Source organism: Crocodylus porosus, unplaced genomic scaffold (genome assembly GCF_001723895.1).
Source record: "Crocodylus porosus isolate Cpor-Errol unplaced genomic scaffold, CroPor_comp1, whole genome shotgun sequence".
In the NCBI taxonomy this organism is placed as follows: domain Eukaryota; kingdom Metazoa; phylum Chordata; order Crocodylia; family Crocodylidae; genus Crocodylus; species Crocodylus porosus.
Window position 1 is genome coordinate 1,533,290 of NW_017728927.1, and position 21,735 is coordinate 1,555,024.

Sequence of the window (21,735 nt, forward strand, 5' to 3'; positions counted from 1 at the left end):
GTTTTGGGGCCAGGCCTGTTTCCTCCCTGGCTGACTGACCTCTGTCCACCTGTCCCCTCCCCATGAATGATTGGGGGGGAGGGGGGTTGTGGATGGAGTGCTGCCACCCAGCATCCCATGCTGCAGCTGCATCCAGGGAGCAGTGCTGGCCTCATCCTCCACTTTATCTGCTCCATCGCCACCACCTCCCAAGAGCCGGGGGGCGGGGGGGGCATGGCCAGATGCACTGTCCCCACCATCATGGCATCAGGGCCTGTTCTTCCTCCACGCTGCATCAGCCCCATTCCTCCCCTCCCTCATCTTCCTGCCGTGGGTCCAACACTGTTCCCCACCTCCCTTGTAGCGCCATCGCCACCTCCAGCTCGCCACAGAGCAGGGGAGCTGCACTGGCCTTGGCCCCGTCCCTGCTGTCATGGCAGCGGTCCATTGCAGCGCCCCTGCCACCTGCAGTCTGAACCCTCTTGAAGCACTGTGACTGGCTGTCGAGACAGCCAATGAGAGTCCAAATAAAGCGTTACAGAAACAGAAATAAAACTATGCTTTTAGTTGAGGAGTCCAAAGCATTTTGCAGACATTAAGGCTAGCACGTCCAAGTGAGGAAGAAAAGATATAGCAGGTGATCTCTTGGGAAAACAGAAGTATATAGAGAAAGGTATGTATATGAGCCACTGTCATAGTGATTCAATGCTGGAATATAACCCAGTGATTCTGGTTTAATCATGAAAGACCATTCTAGTACCCCTTAACTAAGCAATTTTAATTTTCAGCGATAAAAAATGAAGTCCAGTCAAAGCTAATAGATGGCTGTTCATGTGTTACACAGTCTCATAAAAGAATGATGAAACTGTAGTGCAATCATTTGAGCCATGTATTCAATACCATGTATCATCACATGGATTTTTCCTGAGTTTCTCAATCTCTGTCAAGTCATCCTTTCTTCTGGGATAACTTTTCAAATATCCAAAGCATAACATTTTGTAGGAAATCTATTTGAAACAAAGTGTAGAAATAACCTGCTTACCCCACCCATGGGCAGAAGGCTGAATAATACAAAAGAGAAATCTGCCTTTCTAGATACCTAAATCGAAAATGATTCAGCAAAAATAAGTCCTCTCTTTCTTTTCCGTGGGCTTACTTGTGCTTTCCTGCAAAGAAATCAGAGCCTTCTTACTTTAAGAAAAAATTCCCTAAGGCTTATAGTGGTAAAATACCTGAACATCATAGTCTGGAGATGGCTTTCCCATAGAACCAGGTTTAATCTGCATTCCCTTGAAAGTTCCACAAATCAGCACCTGTATGAAAAGTTTTGAAAATTAAACTATATAGTGTGTGGATTCAGACTTCTGATTCACCTTCAAGTTACTAAATTAATAATCACAAAAAAAGTTACACTGGACACCAGAGTTTATCACACCGGAGTTTATTGCTTCCAGGCTCCACTTTTACATGTGCACCCACGACTGCAATATGCTGAGCTGGATCAGAGCAGCCCGAGCTGGCAGGGTCCAGGGGGTCAGCCTGCCAGCCCGGGGCTGTTCTGAGCCAGCTTAACATGCTACGGAGGGACTGGTTGGGGGCACAAGGGTGCTCCAGTGTGGCGCTAGCTGGCAGGCAGTCTCTGCACTGAAGTGTTCTCATGACCCAGCCAGCCATGTCAGTGTCTACACACGCGGTGCTGTGGAATAAAAAACTCCACAGCAGGATAGTATTTGTTTTTACAAGTACTACCCTGCTGCAGAGTTAATTGGTTTAAGTGGACTAATAGGGCTGCACATACGGTTGTGAGACATTTAATGTGGAGCTAAATAGTTTACTCTGCAGTAAATGTCTCTTGTAGATGCACCCACTGTATAGCAACCTCTGTGAGAAACAATCATTAAAACTATAATCACGCAACCACTGATAAAACTTCTAAAATCCATGTTCTGCTCTTGGCATTATATGTACTGTGCTGAAGGGAATTAGGACCAGCTGTGAATGTGAATCTGAAAGCAAAATTTGGCAGGTAATGAAGAGGAATGTGGTTTTGCAGTATTAGGTTCTGATTCAAAGTGCAATGGAGCCAATACAGGGCCTGACTCCTTTCGTTATCTTCAGTGGGCTTTGAATCCAGGCTTTAAAGTTCTGGATAACTTATTAAACCTAGATTATTTTCAACATCATTTATTATTACTATGGATTTCTTCCCCTGAAAGACGGCCAGACCATTTATTGTAGTTTTAAATAAGATTTTTCTTGGCAGGATGAATGGAATTTGCTGGAGCATCTCTAAAGCACTTGGATGTACCGTTTCTGTCTGTCCATAGCCTTCATAGATATCCAGCCCAGTTTGTGTTTTCCATTTTCCCATCACTTCAGGGTTGATTGGCTCCCCTGCACTCACACAGTGTTGCAGACTCTTGAATTTGTAGCTTTGTGTGAAAGAGAAATAAAAGTCAGTCAGGCAAACAGAATAATTTGCCACACAAGGGAAATGAATTCAAAAGGCTGATTCTGTATCTCTTCTTTTAGTGTCAGTGTGTCAATAGGAGCCGATTCCCATGAAGGAACTGGGTCTTCCATGGAAGAAAGGGTCGGATCATGTTTGCTGAGTCAGTAGGTTGGTTTATTCTTGAAGTACAAGGGTTTGTTATTGTCTTATTTTTTATCCTTACTACTGAAAAAGCTGGACATTCTTATACCTATAAAAATGTAGAAGAACCTTGTCCAAATGCTGCTACCTTTTTGACTTCCATGATCCTTTATGGCAATGAGCTCCACAGGTTAATTGCAAAATAGGCTACTTTTTTTGCACCTTTTAAAAATTAATTGTATGGCGCCTGCTCTGCAAATGACTCTGTATGAGCAGACCCCAAACCTGCAGACTAGCATTGAATGGTTTCTTGTTGTACTACTAGAAAGAGTGAGAGCAGATAGATCTACTACTTCCTATGTCTTTTCTGTTATAGTATTTCTTCACTGTTTGTCTTTTCTAATAAAAATAGAAATAAAACTATTAACTGAGTCCCCTTCGTTCCATTTTAACTATGTGGTGTAAAACAGAATTTAGCTGAAACTCAGCATTTAATATCTTACCATAATCGTACCATAAAATTGGAATTGGAGAACAAAATAAAGGAAGAATCTTGGCATTCAGTCTTAACAATATTAACAAAAGATTGTGTCATAGTGGCATTGAGTTAGAACCTCCAAATGTTTCAGTTAAACCTACTGGATATAGGCATATTCCTATAGTTTAGGATATTCTAGGAGTAAAAGCTAATGAGGAAAAGTTATTTTTCTTCTTGAAGCAGTGTTCTTACAAACTAGGGCTAGAAAAGAAAGCTTAGGATTGGATAATAGTCTTTTTTTCCAATAATATGGTTCAAAATTCTGGACTTCTTTTCAAAGATTTTTTTTTTACTTCAAGGTACCGAACATACGTAAGTTGCATTATCCCTATATCATACGTTTTAGATAAAAGGTTTTGCTGTATTTTCATAGGTAAGATTCATGACATGGAAAAACGTATGGCCAAATTTTGCACTCACCTTGAAGATACTACAGGTTTGTGTTGCTGTAAAAACTGCAAAATTTTGCCCACTATTTTGATCGAATATATTGATCTACTTACTGTAACATACTTTGACTATGCTTTACCTGGTCAGGTCATGCTGCACAAGCATTCGATAAGCAGTTGGAGCAGAACAGACAGTTGTTACGGGAAATCTGGACAGACTCTAGAGGGTTTAAAATGAAAGCTAAGTGTTGCAAGCAGAAGTTACCATGGTTTCCTTCATCATTTACATCAGAAAGCTTATGTTTACAGTGTACTATTTGTAACCAATTTATGAAACATTTGATTAGAATAGTAAAGAATTGTGAAAACACATCTGCCTTCAAAATCTCAAGCACTTTTATCATTTTAAGATAGCGTTTTCTGTAAAACAGCTTGTCAATCAGTTCACAATTAGCCTGACGTTTCAGGGCTTTTCATCACAAAACATTTTGTATCCTTCTTTACAGCATTTCTTACAAAGATAGCTCTTAGTACTTGATTACAAAATAATGGAAGCCATAGAGCTGCTGGTTTGTATGTTTAAAGCAGTGTTTCTCAACTGGGGTGCTGCAGCAGCCCAGGGTGCCATGAGAACCTGTTGGGGTGCTGCGATGTATCGTTATACAGGCAAGAGCACCCTGTCCTGCAGAAGCTGCTTCACAGTTCGGCTCTGATGTGCCTCTGGGAAACCGAGGCATGCACAAACACTTCACTTGGCTGTGGAGGTGCTATGGCAGCCTGGAGATCGATGCCATTGCTACAGTGCTGCAGCCAGATGAAACTTCCCTGTGCACCTTGGTTTCCACGAGGCCCTTAGAAGCCACATTGGGAAACAGCCACGGAAGAAGAGGGTGCTTCTACCTCTATTGGGTGTATCTGATAACCCTAATGCAGGCAACAGCACCTGCTCCTTCCACAGCCTTTCCCAGTCCAATCCCACACACACCTAGAAACAGAGGTGCATGGGGCAATTCCACATGGCAACGGCTCTGGTCGCAGAGGCATCTATATCCAGGCTGCCTCCATCACTAGATAGCACTGTTCTGCCCACCCCTAGCCAGGAAGGGCTGCAGCATGGGACAGGGTTGGGGGGAAGGGAAAGATGCTGGCCTGCTTTATTAGAGACTCCTGATGCAGGCAGGAGCTGCATTCCCAATCTGAGTATGCATGAGGCACATGGGGCACTTCTTCCTGCAAGGGCAGCAGCCACACCCCAACTGAAAAATCACTGGAGTAAACTGAGGCACCACAACAGTGGTTCTTAACTGGGGGTTCTGGCAAATTCAAGAGCTGTGGAGGGGGGCCCCAACTCAAAAAAGGTTGACAACCACTGGTTTAAAGGTTTAATTGACTGTGAAATATACCTCAAATATCTGCCATTTTTTAGTGTTTTCCAGGCAAACTAACAAAGGAATGTGCCTTTCTAGGGATGCTATGTTATAAGCATAATTATAAAAGTCTCTATGAGGGGGCAAGAACAATTCCCCACCAAAAAACCAAACAGACAGTGATGCTTGGATATCTTTCACAGTATCCAAAATGGTATGCATGGGATAGAGTATAACTTGTGTTGTTGTTAAAAAATATAACACTGAAAAGTCAGTCTTACGTCAACTTCTTCATTGTGCCCCAAATCAATATGCTTTACAAAATTCATTTACCTACTACTGCTCTCACTTTAATAACAACAGCTCTGTATTTTTACAAACCATTCCTGCAGATGTTGGCATGTTTCACTTTTACAGCTAGTAATTCTTGCAGGGTCACACAGCATGACTTTTATTCAGCAAAGTACTTAGTCCCATGCTTCCCTCCCCTTAGTCTAAAGGTGATATAAGCAGGGAGACAAAGTTAAGCATCTGCTTAAATGCTTTGTTGAACCAAGCTTGTATCAATTACTCAGTACCATTAACTAGGGTGGGGCCCAGGCACCACCTATGAGGGGTGCCAGGGTACCACCCCGCCTCCATTTCCCCACACTAGAAGTCTTTGCAGCAGCAGGGGTAGCTCTGCACTGCCTCTGCCTGTCTGCAGAGTTGGGCAGTGCATTACTGCACCCAATTGCATAGTCAGACAAGGGGGAGGAGAATGACAACGCGAGTTGGATAAGCAGAATGGTGTTCCCCTGCTATCCCAGGCACTTAATGCGTGTCCTACACCACTGCTACAATTCACTACTGAAAGCTGGTTGGTTGACTACCTTTCGGTAAAGGGCTGCAGACTTGCAGCATGCTGCCCATTACACAACTGTGAGGAAGTGGGAACTAAGGCCAAAGCAACATGGAAGGAAACCACTGTTTCTTGTCACTTACATCCAGGACAGTTCTTGCATCAAATCGTGGCATGTGATGTACGAAGACACATGCCCCTTGAATCCATGGTGCTAGCACGCTACTCCAGGCTGACTTTGCCCAACCTGTGTCTGACGTATTCCACAGTATATCAGAAGAGGTCAGATCCAGCCAGTACCTAACATTATACAAGGAAAAAGATCTGTGGGGGATTTTCTTTTTCATATGAAAAGGAACTTCGCATGACTGCTCCGATCCAATATAACCATAACTTGCTAGAGGAATTATTCCTCATCTCTTGTAATAATGGTTTTGCCATGACTTTAATGAAACTGACAGTTTTTGATATTGGAATATTCTGCAAAAACACATGATTTACAGCAGTCACAGACCATACCTGCCAGTTACTGTGAGTCCAATGCCATGACTGCTGTGGGAATGCTCAGTCATTTTTGGAGATCCTGTTGTTCCACTGGTAAAAAACGCAGACATTAGATCTTGATGTTTTGTGTTCACACAGCTGTGGTCAGCACCAGCATATCTTTAACAGACAAAAGGAAGCGAAAAATAAAATCAGAGATTCTGACCGTGTTTGTATAAAATAACTTCTGTGGAGTTCTAAGAGAGTATGCACCAAGCAGCACAAATGGGACAGTGTTCTTCTCTTTAGAGAAGGACATCCTGTGAGGGTATATCAAGGTGACTGCACAGAGCTTAACCACATCCTGAGAGGACAGATGGCATGAAAGTTGATTTAAAAAAAAAAAAGCGACCTTCAAACCATGTTTTTCTCTCTCTTCTTTTTCTCAAACTGTATTTTAACTTTTTGCATTAGAAAAGGCTTGTGATATTATTTCACCAAAAACTCACAGCCAGCCAGCTCCAGGGGAGATGGGAGCATAGAGAACTGAGTACTTCTCTGTTGAAGACCCTGCATGGGGTGGGCAGGAGGAGAGCTCCAGATTACAAAAGTGGGCAGACAAGAATAGGATGGGGTTCAACGTAGACAAATACAGGATGCTGCACCTTGGGAGAAGGAATCCACAGCATACATTCAGGTTGGGGAGTTCCCTTCTTGAAGTCACAGAGGCAGAAAGGAGCTGCCAACGCCAGACCACAGCCAGCAAGGCCAGCCATACCTTGTCATGCATTCAAAAGGTGCATCATAAGCCGGTCCAGAGGTGATCCTCCCGCTCTGTGTGACACTGGTCAGGCCGCAGTCCAGTACTGGGCACCGCACTTCGAAAGGGATGTGGCCAGCCTGGAGAGGGTTCAGAGGAGGGCCACCCACTCGGTGACAGGGCAGCAGGACAGGCCCTATGAGGAGACTGAGGGACCTGAACCTGTTCGGCCTCAGCAAGAGGAGGCTGAGAGGGGGGAGCTGGTGGCTGCCTACAAACTCATCAGGGGAGATCAACAGCAAATAGGTAGAGCCCTTTTCTCCCCAGCACCAATTGGGATGACAAGGAGCAATGGTAATAAGCTGATGGAGAATAGGTTTAGGTTAGAGATCAGAAAGCAATATTTTACAGTTAGGGTGGCCAACATCTGGAACCAACTTTCCAGGGAAGTGGTCCTCGCCCCTACCTTGGGCAAATTCAAGAGGAGGTTAGATGATCACCTGTCTGGGGTCTTGTGAACCCATCATTCATTCCTGCCTGTGGCAAGGGGTCAGGTTAGATGATCTGTTCAGGTCCCTCCTGATCCTAGCTACTATGAAACTATGCAAGCCATTCTCAGTGTGCCAGTCAGCACAACTGAGCTAGGGCTGCATGAGGAAAAAAAGTGATACCAGGGAAATGGTTAACCTTATCACTAAGGGCTGAATTTGGATTGCGGCACCAATGTTACCTGAACACAGCAATCCTGCAGCTGTTAAAAGCTTTAATACCATATGTTAAGGTGGCACAGGGGAACTTGTAATGCCAGCAACTTACTCCTTTTCATCCTGGATGGCAGTGGTGTGCCACCATTTGGGAAGAGCTGCCTCATATATTTTGTAGTTTCACACTAGACAAACATTTACTAAATGTGAAAAGACCCAAAGCCACTGGACTAGTCAAGGCTCTAATAGGAATGCTGGTATTTTTCCTTTGTGTGCATCTTTCTAGTTCCTAACAAGATGAAAATGTTACAGCATATTTTACCTTTCCAGGTCCTATTCCCAAACCAGCCAGCATGCTTCCCTCTCATATTACTGCAAGGCTTTCACTGTAACAGCTACTCACTTGATGAGTTCTTTAAAACTCAACCATCCTTTCTTGTGCTCCTCTGCCACCAGTAGCTTGAATTTCAGGAACTGGCATTCAGACTCAATGGAATCTACAGCTGGTGCCAACACATCGTCAGTGATAATACACTTTGCTTTTGACATTTGTAGTCTATGGAGAAGGTCTTTTGCTGTCAACTGTGATGTTCCAGGAATAAGGATAGTTCCTAAAGGGGGGGGACAGATATGAACCTTAATAATAGCATTGCACACATCTGTTAGCCAAACTGTATTCACCTTACACTCATCGGTAGCTTCCCTGACTTCAGCAGTTATGTGCTGGAGTAAACAAATAGGATTTGGCTCTAGGTTTGTAAATGTATTGCTTTTCCATAATTATATTATTTAAGATCAATATAAATTTGTGGTTAAGACCACAGCCAAGGGCATTTATGAGGTCTGTTAAGAGAAGCTAATAAATAATAGATTTCACTCGTATAGAATGTACTGTACTTATAACAGTGTTGGACTTGAATAATAAGGCTCATGGATTAACATCTATTCATTTGGTAAGAGTGATAGCTGCATTTGCTTCCTTCAGATAAAATGCATCTTCGTTGATTCTCATTTTTCATCATGGCACCTTACACATTTTACTAGGGAAGCCAGCTAACAATGTACAGAAAACTTCAAACCCTTGATAAAGGACTCATTCTATAAGGGCACCATATGTATGCAACCAGCTTGCTAGATAGAGATGATTAGCTATATGACTAATTGTACTGGAGAAAAAGGAAGGCTTTGCAATAAAAGTATTGGTTGGGCTCACTGGATTTGGATTTAACCTCACTTCTACTGTAGACTTCCTTGGTGAATTTAGGCAAGCTGCCTAGTGTCCGATTTTTCCAAGCACCAACTGAAATAATTATTCTTTTCATGCTTTACTTCTTCATACGTAAAGTACGACATGTAATACGTCACAAGGACATTGTGAAGATAAACTATTAATAATTGTGACGCTCTGAGATACTTTGGGTTTTATTAAATATTTAGACATAGCAAATATTTAAACAAATATTTAAATAAATATTTAAACAAATAACACTCAGATGCATATCTGAATATGCATATCTGAATATATGCAAGCAAGCAGAAGAGTTCATTTGACATTTATCATGAGCAATGAGAAAGAGAGCAGTGATATAGATAGAGAGAATATTAGGCTTTTGTTAATAGCGGAAGTAAAGGATGCCTGAAACCTATAGTACAGCTTAGAGAAATGTAGCTATAGGGCAGTCATTTCTCATTGTGAATGGCCATGTTTCCGATTGAGAATGACTTTGTAATTTTGAGCTTGCTCAGTGCTGATTATTGATTCCATTCATAAATGCTAGTTTATTTGGTTTTTTTACTAACCTGTTCTCATACAAGCCATGTTCACCAGCCACCATTCTGGTATCCGGGGCAGAATTAGAATGACTCTGTCACCTTTTTGTAGGCCACATATCTCAAACAGTACATTAGCCACTTTCCTGGAGAGGACTCCCAGCTCCTCAAAGCTCCACCTCACCTCATCTCCATTATCATTCACCCACCAAAATGCTGGGTTTGTGGGCCTCTTCCCCTCCTAATGAACAACACAGTACATTATAAGTGCTTAGGTTAAGACACGCATTACTTCCCTTCATACCTCAACAAGACAAATGTTCATAACTGATGAGTCACTGAGGCAACTCTGGCCTTATTGGAGTCTATTGTAGTTTTGCCAGTGACTTCAAATAAGCCCTGCTCACTTGTTTGAAAGAACATCTGTAGGATGTTCCTTTAAGAGATGCCAGGTACTAGATCATGAGTGGATAGCAACACCCGCCAATAGTCTTGACTTGCACTCAAGTTCCAGAGTGAGTGGGATTCCAGGCGCATCCCTGTTTTCAGTGCTTTTTATTGGCTACTTCTAGGCAGCTCCACACTCAGTGTGCAGGACTTTTTGGATTATCCTTGAGAGGTGTCTACTCTGTGCATATGTTGAATTGGGAACTTGTGGGCATCATATTGGGTTTTGGATCCCATTGTGGGCAGCCAGATGCCTACACATTCAGTGCTATAATACCCAAGCCCTTGGTTGGATATAGTCCATAGCCTTGCAGCAGTCAGTGAGGTTACTCATGGAAGCCAGTGCTATAGCACCAAGCTGGGGGGAATAGTAGAACTTGGGAATTCCTAGCCAACTTGTAATCACAAAGTCAGATAATTTACTTGTCAATGATATTTTTCATTAAAATCTTAAATGTTAGAAGTTAAAGAAAGTTTACCTTTTCCACTGCAGTCCATTTGTCCAGCACATCTCTTGCAAAGTTGAAGTACTCGGGTATCTGTGGTTTGTACTGTTGTTTTATGGATTCATAGTCTGAAAAATTCTGAGGAGCCAATAGTGCACCGCCTTTGTTAGTGTATCGGAAGAATCTAATTGGAGAGCGCAGGGACCTGCAGCCTTGGGTTTTCAGGAAGAAATGCGTAGCAGCCAGAGCCATAACAGGGCCTTTTGATTTATTCTGTCATCAAGTCACTTGTTGCAGGGCTTATCTGAAAACTATACAGTGCAGGAAAAAAAAATACTTGCCAAATAGATTCAAAAGAAGATTTAAAATGCCTTTATAGCTAGGTTATGGAATAATTAAACATTATCCTGCACTTTATAGAATACAAGCTTCTCATGTAACCTGTTAAACTGTTGTTATTATATGTATGACTTGATTGTGTTATGAAGGTCTTTTATTGCAAGTGCTTTGTTTCCTAGTCAAAAGAAAATGAGGCTGGTGAGTACCTATCACACACTCCAACTACCCTTGTAACTGCTATACCCTACACCACTCATCTTGCTTACAGAACTGAATCAAAGCTCAGGAAAAGAGTACTCATAAGCCAAGTTTTGCATTACCCACCAAAGGAGAAATGCTGCTGCTGACACATAAAAAAAAAGTAAACCCTTCTTTCCCTTCAGTGGACCACGGCAGTCTCATCTCAGTCCCTGGAAAGATCATGGAGCAGGTCTTCAAGAAATTCTTTTCTAAGCACTCTGAGAAGAAGGTTATTAGGAACAGTCAACATGGATTCACCAAGGGCAAGTCACACTTGACCAACCTGATTGCCTTCTATGATGAGATAAACAACTCTGTGGATGTGGGGAGAGCAGTTGATACAATATACTTTGACTTTAGCAAGGCTTTTGATATGGTCTCCCACAACTTTCTTGCAAGCAAACTAAGGAAGTATGGGTTGGATGAATGGACAGTAACATGGATAGAAAACTAGCTGGATTGTTAGGCTCACAGGGTAGTAATCAATGACTTGATGTCTAGTTGGCAGCCTGTATCAAGTTGAGTGCCCCACGGGTCAGGCCTGGCGCTGGTTTTGTTCCATATCTTCATCAGTGATCTGGAAGATGGGATGGAATACACTCTCAACAAGTTTGCAGATGACACCAAGCTCAGGGGAACAGTAGATACACTGGAGGGTAGGGCAAGGATTCAGAGACCTCGACAAATTAGAGGATTGGACCAAAAGATATTTCATGAGGTTCAGTAAGGACAAATGCAAAGTATTGCGCTTAGGATGGATCAATTCCATGCGCCGGCTGAAGATCAACTGTCTAAACAGCAGCTCTGCCAAAAAGGACCCAGGGGCTACAGGGCACAATAAGATTGAACATAAGCCAACAGTGTGTCCTCACTGTGAAGAAGGCTAACGGCATACTGGGCTGCATTGATAGGATCATTGCCAGCAGATCAAAGGTAGCAATTCTTCTTCTTTGTTCAGCACTGATGAGGCAACATCTGGAGTACTGTGTCCAGTTTTGGGGCCCCCACTACAGAAACAATGTGAACAAACTGGAGAGAGTCCAGCAGAGGGCAACAAAATGGTTAAGGACCTGGAGCCATCGGTGACACATAGAGGGGGCACTAGTCCCCCTGAGAGTGAGCACTCTGGCTGGTAGGGGGCATGGAGAGTGCTAGCGCCTCCCCTGAAATTGGCTCCACCAGCAGCACGTTGGTGGTGGAAGTGCCGGTGGTGGAAGTGCCAGCACTTCCACTCCCACCATGCCGCATGCATTAGTGCTGGCACTTTCGCCACTCACCCCTGTTGACAGCTGGCCACTGGGGGAACCCCTTGCCCTGGTCATGTCTTGCTGGTGCCCCAAACTCAGGAGGCACCAGTTGCCCAGGCCTGGGCACATGGGGCTGAGGGAGGTGGACTTATTTAGTCTGGAACAGGAAAGACTGAGAGGGGATTTAATAGCTGCCTTCATCTACCTGAATGGTGGTTCCAAAGAGGATGAAGCTCAGCGGTGACAGATGACGAACAAGGAACAATGGGCTCATATTGTAACAAGGGAAGTTTAGGTTAGATATTAGGAAAAACTCTCTCAAGCAGAGAGTAGCAAAGCACTGGAACAGGCTACCCGGAAAAGTTGCAGAATCTCCACCCTTGGAGGTTTTTAAGTCCTAGGTAGACAAAGCCTTGGTTGGGATGATCTAGTTGGGGGTCATCTGGTTCCAAGTAGGGGTAACCTGCTGACAGACATGCTGAAGACTGGCTACCCCAGATCTAGTCCAATTGCCTGCTCATGGCAGGATCGTCCTTATGCAATAAGCAGTGTAATTATTATCTGTCAATTGTGGTTGGTTTTTTTTTTAAAGTGATCTACCCCCTATGCAGTGAGACTTGTTAGATTTGTGAAGGCCAGATCAGGGAGGTGTATATAGGGTGACCACCTGTCCCTAATTGGGTGGGACAGTCCTGGAATGGGAATCTGAAGTCCCAGTCCCGGGCTGCATGACTCCAGGACACCATTTGTCTCAGATATGCAGCACTGTGCAGGAATCCGCGGGAAATGGTGGGTTTTCCCTTGCAGGCTGGCAGTGTTCCAGAAGTGACCAGTTACTGATTTTAAAAAGTTTTGGGAAATGTTAGTAATGGAAAAGCCATCCTATCATGTCAGTGTTGGTGAGAAGGAAAAAAGATCCTTGCTTAGAAATTTGGTGGAGTTTCTTGAAATTTGGTAAAAAAGAATCTTCTGCCTCTGAACTAGACAGTTTGAGAAACTTTGTTGAATATTAAGGAAAACTGCAAGTTCCATGAGCTTACATTTAAGAATAAATTTAAAATTTAAGAGCAGAGATGTGTAGAAATTTTCACTATGCTGAGTTCTGAGGAAAAAGTGTTGGGGAGTGAATTATATACAGATAAAGAAACACAAAAGCTTAACATTGACTTAAATATAAAGGAACCATCAGAGACTTGAAAAGAAAAGAACACAAATGTGGATGCTGACTTAAGGTAAAAGAGCACAACTGGTGGAAGTTTAATGTCTGTCTCTATATAAATATTTTAGTGAATCGGATGTATCTTTAAATGTTAAATTTATTATGTGATAAGTTGAATTCATTAATAAAGTTAAATAAGAACAAAATACAGAGATGGATAGAGTCAAATGTTATGAATGAATAAAGTAGACAAATGAAAGCTTGTAACCTATGAAAGCTTTTCTGAATGAGTTAGTCTTCCAAGGTGCCACCCTGTTCTGCTTTCTACCAGAAGTGGTTAGAAGTGAACTAGGAAAGAACCAAATTCTGCTTTAAAATGGAAGGCCCCAATAAAATGTCCTGCAATAGATTGGTAGATTCAATTTGTGCTTGAAAAGGCCGCATGCTTGTACGCTGCCAGGAAAGAAGGAAGGAATTTAGAAGAGATTTATGTCATGGGGGTGAATTTCCCAGTGCATTCTTGTCTGCAAAACTGCCCGGATGGAGTCATTCTCTACCTTTGGAATTGCTACAGCAATGTAGCAGAAATCCTAGCTGCAGAGGGAAACATTGCAGAGAGAAAGAAGAAAAAAGATCAGTAAACAATGAAAAAAAAACAGGGACAGAATATAAATATCCCCTTGAAAAATCTGAAATGAGATGTTTGACTCTCAAGCCTGCTGTCAGGAACATTTTCTGGGGTAGCAGCCTCAGAGAGCGTTCCCCACCCCTGGCAGAGTCCCCTAAGCCCTGCCCCTGGTGCAGAGAGAAGATTCCCTGCCCCTCACTCAATATGGTCCTGTGGGGTTGACAGGCAGAGGCTAGTGAGCAGAGGCTTTACTGCCTCAGCCCTGTGAAAGCAGGGGGGTGGGAGGGCCGTGGGAGGGCCAAAGGATCCCAGCAGGCTCTCTAGGATGTGGCGGGGAGGTCGAAAAGCCTGGTGGAAGGGGCCTTCCCCTCCCTGTCCCTTTCAGATCCCAGCTGAGGGGATTGGTGCTAGGCTGCGGGGGTCATGTTTGTAGCATGAACTGAACTAATGTAGCTGCTGTTAACATAGAGTGTAATAGTAGTAAACTGTAACCATGCTAGTCTTGTCCTGTAAGTAACGTGACAACTCAATTTTGTATTCTTTTGCTTGACATAAGTGAATGAACTCTGCATGCCCTTTATGTATGAGTATGTGTAAAGGGTGAATGGTGAGAAAATGGCGTAGAGACAGGAAAAGAAGATTTAACTGTGTTTATAAGCAACAAGGCACCAAAATTTGTAAGTTACCAGTCAGTAAACTAATTAATAGTTGGCTGAAGAATCCCTTTGAGGCCTAGGGCACAAAGGAGATAATGAGGAAGAGGAATCCACATATCCTGCCAGATGGGCAGCAAAGATACTCCAAGGCTGAGATACCAACTTTTATGACCAAACTGACCTTGGGCTGAGATAAGCAGAAGATGGATGAGAAACTACTGCAGAAACAGAAATTGGGTATGGAAAACCCCCAAAGTGCAAAACAAAGGTTGCCTATCCCTATAAAAGAGGACTCTGGAAAATACCAGGTTGGGCGAGTCTCTCTCAACTACTGCTTTCTTCAGGCACAGACACGTCTGTTCACCCTGCTCCAGCCTGCTATCTGCATCTTCTCTCATTAGGCCTGGGCTGGCCACCCAGTACTCCTATTGAACAACTGCTGCTGGTAACTATAATATCTGAATGGAATGGCCGTTTTGTGTATGTCTGAATGTAATGATGTGTGGGGTGATTTGTGTGCGTCTGTATGAGTGGTGTGTCTGAACCTTTATGTCTAATTCATGTAATCAATAAACACGGCATTTTGCCTTATCCCCCTTTATAAAGGTCTTGCTCTTGATTTGATAAATCAGTAATTCAAAGTAACATGTTCCCTGCCCCCCAGTCCCAGCTGACGTAGGGCAGAACTAGGCAATCCCAGCCCAGCTTGCGGGTCTGCTGGGGGGAGGGGGGAGAGATAAGCTTCCCCCCAACCTTGTACTATGCAGACCCAGGCTAGGGGGTCCTGGGGTCTGTTCCCCTGACCCTCCTCACATCCTGTCAGGCACACAGGCTTTACAGCCTCAGCTCTGAAAGCAGTGGGGTGGAGCAGACAGCAGAGCCCTGGGCTGCAAAGCAGCCTGGGATACTGGGGGACTGTGAGTTAACTTGAATTGGGAGAGGATCTGGGACAGAAGTTCTGTAAACTGATTTGACCTAAATCAGTTAAGTTTGATACTACATCCATCCAGGTATATCTTAACTGGTTTTGGCAATTTTTAAAGCAGTTTATGTGCACTGAACTTCTGTCCTGTTTAAATCAATTTTTGATCACTTAAACCAGTTTACATGCAACTTCCATCTCTAGCCATAAAGTAAGCCATTAGGAGCCTGATACTGCATTCCCTATGCATGCAGTTACAGTCTCCAGAGCTGTCAATATTGTCTCTTTCATGAGCATTAAATAGTCTCATTAAAAAAAAAAAATTACATCCTGGTTAATAATATTTTAACTGCAGTAAATAACAGAGAGGCCCTTGTGTTTTCACAGATTTGCAAACGCATGGAAATGGTTTAGAATTTGATCGCAATAATCTTGGCTTTTGCCTAAACAACATTTACAAGAGAGAATGCAAAGAGGATGCGACAGCTTGGAATACAGTGCTCTACAGAAAGCAACAATAACCCTGAGTGAGCTAATCATCGGGGAGAAAGTTACCTGATGCAACAATACCTCTCTCAACCTGACTGCATTCTGTAAAGAGCAGGTTTTTTCAAGTTTGCCAGGTTCAACATAATAAATTGGTTATCACAAAGTAATAGACACAGCTAATCACTAATGACCCCTCCAGAGCTTTCAACAAGTATGATTTTAAATGTTTCACTGAAGCACATGCACTAGAATCCATTATCACCAGAACTTAAAAAAAGCAAAAAACTGTTTGATGACTGATCCGATGTTAAAGGAGTCTCTCACCTCAAAAATGTGAAACTTCTCAGTGAATCTGGAAACTCTGGACTAGACTTCTTTTTGGAGTTGCCTTTTTCCCCCCTTTTACTTGAACAACAATATAAAAAAAATGGTAATTTAAATTTCAAGGTGGTTCAATATGGACTCACATGTGGAGCACATTATGCAACACCACTTTTGTTCAGCAATTTTAGTGATCAAAAAAAAAGAGGGGAAGAGATTTTAGCAATATGGATCTGCACCATTCAATCTGTATGAGACACACCTCAAAGAGAAACAGCAGATTGGGTGGGGAGAGAGATTTACACAAATGAAAGAGTAGGGGAGAGAGAGAGAGAGAGAGAGAGAAATAGAAAAATACAGGTTAGAGTAAAATTAGCACTGGCATTACATCAGAAAATGTCCCTCAAAGCAGCCCCAGGGTTCAGTGTCCTCATTACAATAGAGGGCTGCCATGTCAGAGCCCAAAGCCAGTTTGCCTCACTCAGGCAGGGAACACTTTTACTTCTTTTCAAGCTGACTTCCAAGCCTGACTTGCGACAGAATTTTTAGACCATGCTGGCTGTGCTCAACATCACTAGTGAGACATCTAGTAATGGGCCCCCTTGCTTGAGGTCCTTGTTAAAGGCCATATCCCACCTTTGAATCCCGAGAGGCAGGCAGAAAATGGCACAAAGAGAAAAACTAACCACAGCACAAATCTAGACTTACATGAGGGGCTCCAAAATCTTGTGTGCCCACGAAATGAGTTTCTACATGGCTCTGGAAAGCATAGGAGATTCTGCCGCCTTCTTTCCCCAGCTGCAGAGGGACAGAATGTACAATACTATGGCACAACTGGATCCAAGCCTCTGTAAACAGAATGAGATTGCAACATGTATAAATATATTTGAGTTTGCTTTCATCTAGCTAGCTTGGGCAAACATTGTCCTAAAGCCATGATGGTTAGATACCCGTTTCCCTCCAAAGAACCTTCAGTCCCTAAACAGTAGTACAGAAGGCAGCAAAGAGTTATGATGAACATGTCAGCAAAATGCTTGGAGCTGTTGCTATTAAGTGAAAACAAAACTGTCACATGTATAACATGGATTTCTACCAGTAGGATCCTAAATTCTGTGTTTAGGGTTGAGGAAATTAGCTTTCTCCTGGGTGTCAGTTGTCAGCTGCCCCATTTGGACCCCTGCTGAACCAAAATGGGGCAGCGGACAACCGACACCCAGGAGAAAGCTAATCACCTCAACCATTACTTTGCGTCGGTTTTCCATCAGCCCAAGGGGATCATCCTACCTGACAGGACCAGGACTACCAGAATAAGGGCAATCATATGCCTACAATTAACGAAGATTTTGTGAGGGAACAGCTTGAGAGGCTGGACATTCACAAGTCAGTTGGCCCGGACAGAATGAAGCCAAGAGTGCTAAAAGAGTTGGCTGAAATCATATCACAACCAATGGCGAGGAGATCCGAGAACTCATGGTGCTCCAGAGAGGTGCCTGAAGATTGAAAGAGGGCCAGTGTGGTGCCAATCTTCAAGAATGGAAGGAAGGAAGAACCAGGCAATTATAGGCCAATCATTTTGACCTCAATCCCTGGAAAGATCTTGGAAACAATAATCGAAGTAACCATCAACAACAGGCTAATGGAAGGCAACATTTTGAGAGATAGCCAACATGGCTTTGTTGCGGGTAGGTTTTTCGTGACCAACCTCATTTACTTCTATGACCAGCTGATGCATCATCCAGAAAAAGGAGAAGAGGTTGATGCCATATATTTAGATTTCAGAAAAGCCTTTGACTTGGTCTCCCATGAAGTCCTCATGATTATACTGGAGAACTGTGGCCTCAACAACCTCACAGTCTGATGGCTTGGAAACTGGCTCTGTGGTCAGACCCAGAGAGTGGTGGTTGACGGAACCATGATGACACGGCGCATGCTGACCAGGGGCATCCCCCAGGGCTCCATACTTGGACCCGTACTCTTTAACATATTTATAAACAACCTGGATGCAGGTGTCAGAAGTTGACTGGCTAAATTGGCTTATGACACCAAACTATGGGGAAGTGTGGTCACAGTACGGGATAGGCTGGCAATTCAGGCTGACCTGGACAGGGCTGTAAGATGGGCGAATCAAAACCTGATGGCATTCAACACTGAGAAATGCAATGTGCTCCATCTTGGGGGAAAAAAAATCCACATCATACTTACAGGCTCTGCAGTGCTACACTCACTAGCACCACGACTGAAAGAGACTTGGGGGTCATGACTGACCACAAGATGAATATGAGTCACCAATGCCATGCCGCAGCCAGCAAAGCAAATAAAACTCTGGCTTGAATCTACTGATGTATCTCAAGCGAGACCCAAGAAATCATCCTCCCACTTTACCCAGCCTTGGTGAGCTGGAGTACTGCATCCAATTCTGGACTCTGCACTTTAGGAAGGATGTGGAGAAGCTTGAGAGAGTCCAGAAGAAAGCCATGTGCATGATTAGAGGTCAAGAGAACAGGCCTCATGAGGAGACACTGAAGGACATGGAACTCTTCAGCCTGGAGAAGAGAAGGCTCAGGGGGGACTCGGTGGCAGCCTATAAGTATATAAGGAGTGTGCACTAGGAACTGGGAGAACGTCTGTTCATCAGGGCATCCCAAGGGAAGACAAGGACTAATGGTCACAAACTGCTGGAAAACCATTTTAGACTGGACATAAGGAAAAATTTATTTACTGTCTGAATCTCCAGAGTCTGGAATAGACTTCCCCAGAAGTGGTGCAAGCACCTGTTCTGGATACGTTTAAGAAATGCTTGGATGCTTATCTTGCTGAGGTGATCTGACCCCAGCTGACTTTCTGCCCCTTAGGCAGGGGGCTGGACCCAATGATCTCACAAGATCCCTTCCAGCCCTAATGTCTATGAACCTATGAATCACAGAAGCCTGGGAAAGCTGAACCACCTTAGTGATAAACACACAACACTGCAAAGAAACTCCTTTAAAAAAGGACCCAGCCAAAAGGAGATGCTCTCTCCCTAATGATCAGCAAAACTTGTAACAGCATTGGACGAGTGAGATTTTTTTTGATGAGTGACATCACAGCAAGATCCCTTCACAACAAAGGAATCCCCAAACAAAAGACTAAATTGTCCCAAAGGAGGCATAAAAGTTAATAGAAAATGACAGCAAAACTGTTTTTTGACAAAATGGTGGGAAAATATGTCAAGAATCCTCAGATGAGTAATTTTTATGGTTCACGGAGAAAACTAGTCTCTATGACAAACTAATCTATCTAATTGCTTCTGCATTGTATGCTTTTTGATGAGGCATAACACTGGTTTCTAGATTTCTTGTAGTAGTAGTAGAAAGACGAGCACTGAACAACCAAAGACTCAACAGACTCCTGACTAATTCTGTCTGACCCTAGGAAAAGGTCATGGCAAGCCTGTTTGCTTTTAATCCAAGGAACTCTACACAGTCATACATAGTATATTACTACTCCAGTTCCTGGGAGGTTGCTTACTTGAAGGACATTTAGATAAGCAATGTGATCAGGAACCTTTCTAAAGGTCTGACACACTATGCTCAGATAGCTCCTCCTCTCCCCACCACCTCCCCCCAAGTACACTGCAACCAAATGCCAAGTGTTTAGCACTAAATCTTTCTCTGGGTGCCCATAATGCAATCTGTGAGGACAGAGAAGAGATTCATGATGCAAATGCAGAACAGACAGCAAGAGATCCTTCTTCAGCATTTGTGGACCATTGCAACACATCTTCCCAGGGAATAGATGAGTCAGGAAACCAAGACTCAGCTTCCCGTTGAAAAAGGTATTTTGCTGCCACCCAGCAGGGGAATAACGGACAGGAGGCAGAAACAGTTAAGGAAGCACCAGACAAAAGTTGTCCAAGCTTCTTCCACCTGATGAAGAGGGAGAAGACTGTCTTTGCATACAGGCTAACTTAGTGAATAGGGCTTTCAACTTCCAGTGGGTTCAATGGGGGATGGAGACAAAAACCTAGAGATACAAGCGAGGTGACAGATACAAAAAGAGCAAGAGAAGGCAGTAAGGGAAGCCCTAACACTGTTCTCAGAGAGCAATTAGGGCAGTCACTTAGTTAGCTATAATGTTTATGCACTGATGTAAGAAGCATGGGGAATAAACAGGAAGAACTGGCAGTCCTGCTACTGTCATGAAATGATGATGCAATTGGAAAAAAAAAAGACTTGGAATAGTTCACAGTAGGGCTGTGTGAAGCTTCAGGTGGTGATTCTATTTGGAGGAGATTTGGCCCAATTCAGCAGCCAAATCTCTGACTCCAAATCGAATCAGGGGACCAATCTAAAGGTCCAAAGCGATTCAAAGCTCTCCAGATCTTCAGAAAAGATTCAGAGAGCTTTGATATTTCAGATAGTCTCCAGTGACTCTGAACTGGTAAGTACCAGGGGCTGGGAGAGGGGACCATGGGAGGACCCCTGCCAACCCCCCTGACCCTCCCCCGGCTCCCCCCATGGCTGACCCAGCTCGGTACTTTAAAAAAAAAGACCCAGGGCTGGCTGGGTCCTGCCGGGTGCAGGGCGATCTCTGCTGCCCCCCACTGCATGGGGGGTTCTGCCACAAGCCCCCTCCCCTCCCCATGGCTGCCCTGCCCAGGCTAGCTCTGGCCCTTTAAGAAAAAAAGCCAAGAAAAGCCCCCGGAATCACCGCTCCTACAGAGGCCTCGGGGGGCTCATGCAGAGTCCCCCACCTGGCTACGGGGGGGCAGTGGGGATCACCTCCTGCCAGCAGGAGCAGTGACTTGGGTTTTTTTCAGTTTTTTTTCTTAAAGGGCTGGAGCTGGCACAGGTGGGGCACCCATAAGGGGCTGGGGGAGCAAGAGGGGACATCCAGGGGGTTGTGGAGAGCCCCCCATACTGTGTGGGGCAGTGGGGGTAGCGGGGATTGCCCCCTACCCAGCAGCACCTGCCGAGTCAGGGTTTGCCCCCCACCCCTGAAGTGCTATGAGCTGGGGCAGCCAATACTCATCTGGGAGAGCGGGCGGGGAATAGGCCTGGCTGATTCAGGCCCACCTCCGAGTCAGATTCGGCCGAATTGAATCGGGACAGTGATTCAAATCATTGTCCCCCGAATAGGCCAAGTCTGAATCCAAAGCAAATACTAGCCACTTTGCACAGGTCTAGTTCCCAGGTCTGGAGTAGTATCGTGGGTAGTCCCTGTTCAGGAAGGAAACACAGGAGATAAAAGGTTACATGTTCTCTTTAAGGAAGACATGCAATTGTTCCGATGTTAGAAATATTATTAAAAATGCATTATCAATAAGTCTTGTTAAAACAGCGCAGCTGTCAGCCCTCCCTGGTGAGAGAACTGGGAGAGCTACTGAAAGCTCTTTGTATTAAGGTATCACTCTCTCTTTGTTTTGCAAAGTTACTATC

The 21,735-nt window shown here is 43.9% G+C and overlaps 1 protein-coding gene across 4 annotated transcripts in view; it reads right to left on the reverse strand.

Moving 5' to 3' along the window:
• LOC109314850 (acyl-coenzyme A synthetase ACSM3, mitochondrial-like) overlaps positions 1–21,735 on the reverse strand; it is a 35,313-nt gene that overhangs the window by 9,978 nt on the left and 3,600 nt on the right. The window contains exons 2-10 of one of the 4 annotated variants that reach the window (XM_019542190.1): positions 17,027–17,116; positions 10,351–10,628; positions 9,455–9,665; positions 8,058–8,265; positions 6,227–6,370; positions 5,851–6,007; positions 3,640–3,719; positions 2,288–2,411; positions 1,212–1,292 (exon numbers count right to left, since the gene is read on the reverse strand). In XM_019542190.1, coding sequence (XP_019397735.1) covers positions 1,212–1,292; positions 2,288–2,411; positions 3,640–3,719; positions 5,851–6,007; positions 6,227–6,370; positions 8,058–8,265; positions 9,455–9,665; positions 10,351–10,569 — 1,224 coding nt within the window. In that variant the 5' untranslated portion in view covers positions 10,570–10,628; positions 17,027–17,116. Of the gene's footprint in view, positions 1–1,211; positions 1,293–2,287; positions 2,412–3,639; positions 3,720–5,850; positions 6,008–6,226; positions 6,371–8,057; positions 8,266–9,454; positions 9,666–10,350; positions 10,629–16,078; positions 16,262–16,321; positions 16,501–17,026; positions 17,422–21,735 lie in introns of those variants that run through there. The other 3 variants (XM_019542193.1, XM_019542192.1, XM_019542191.1) reach the window with 3 other exon arrangements.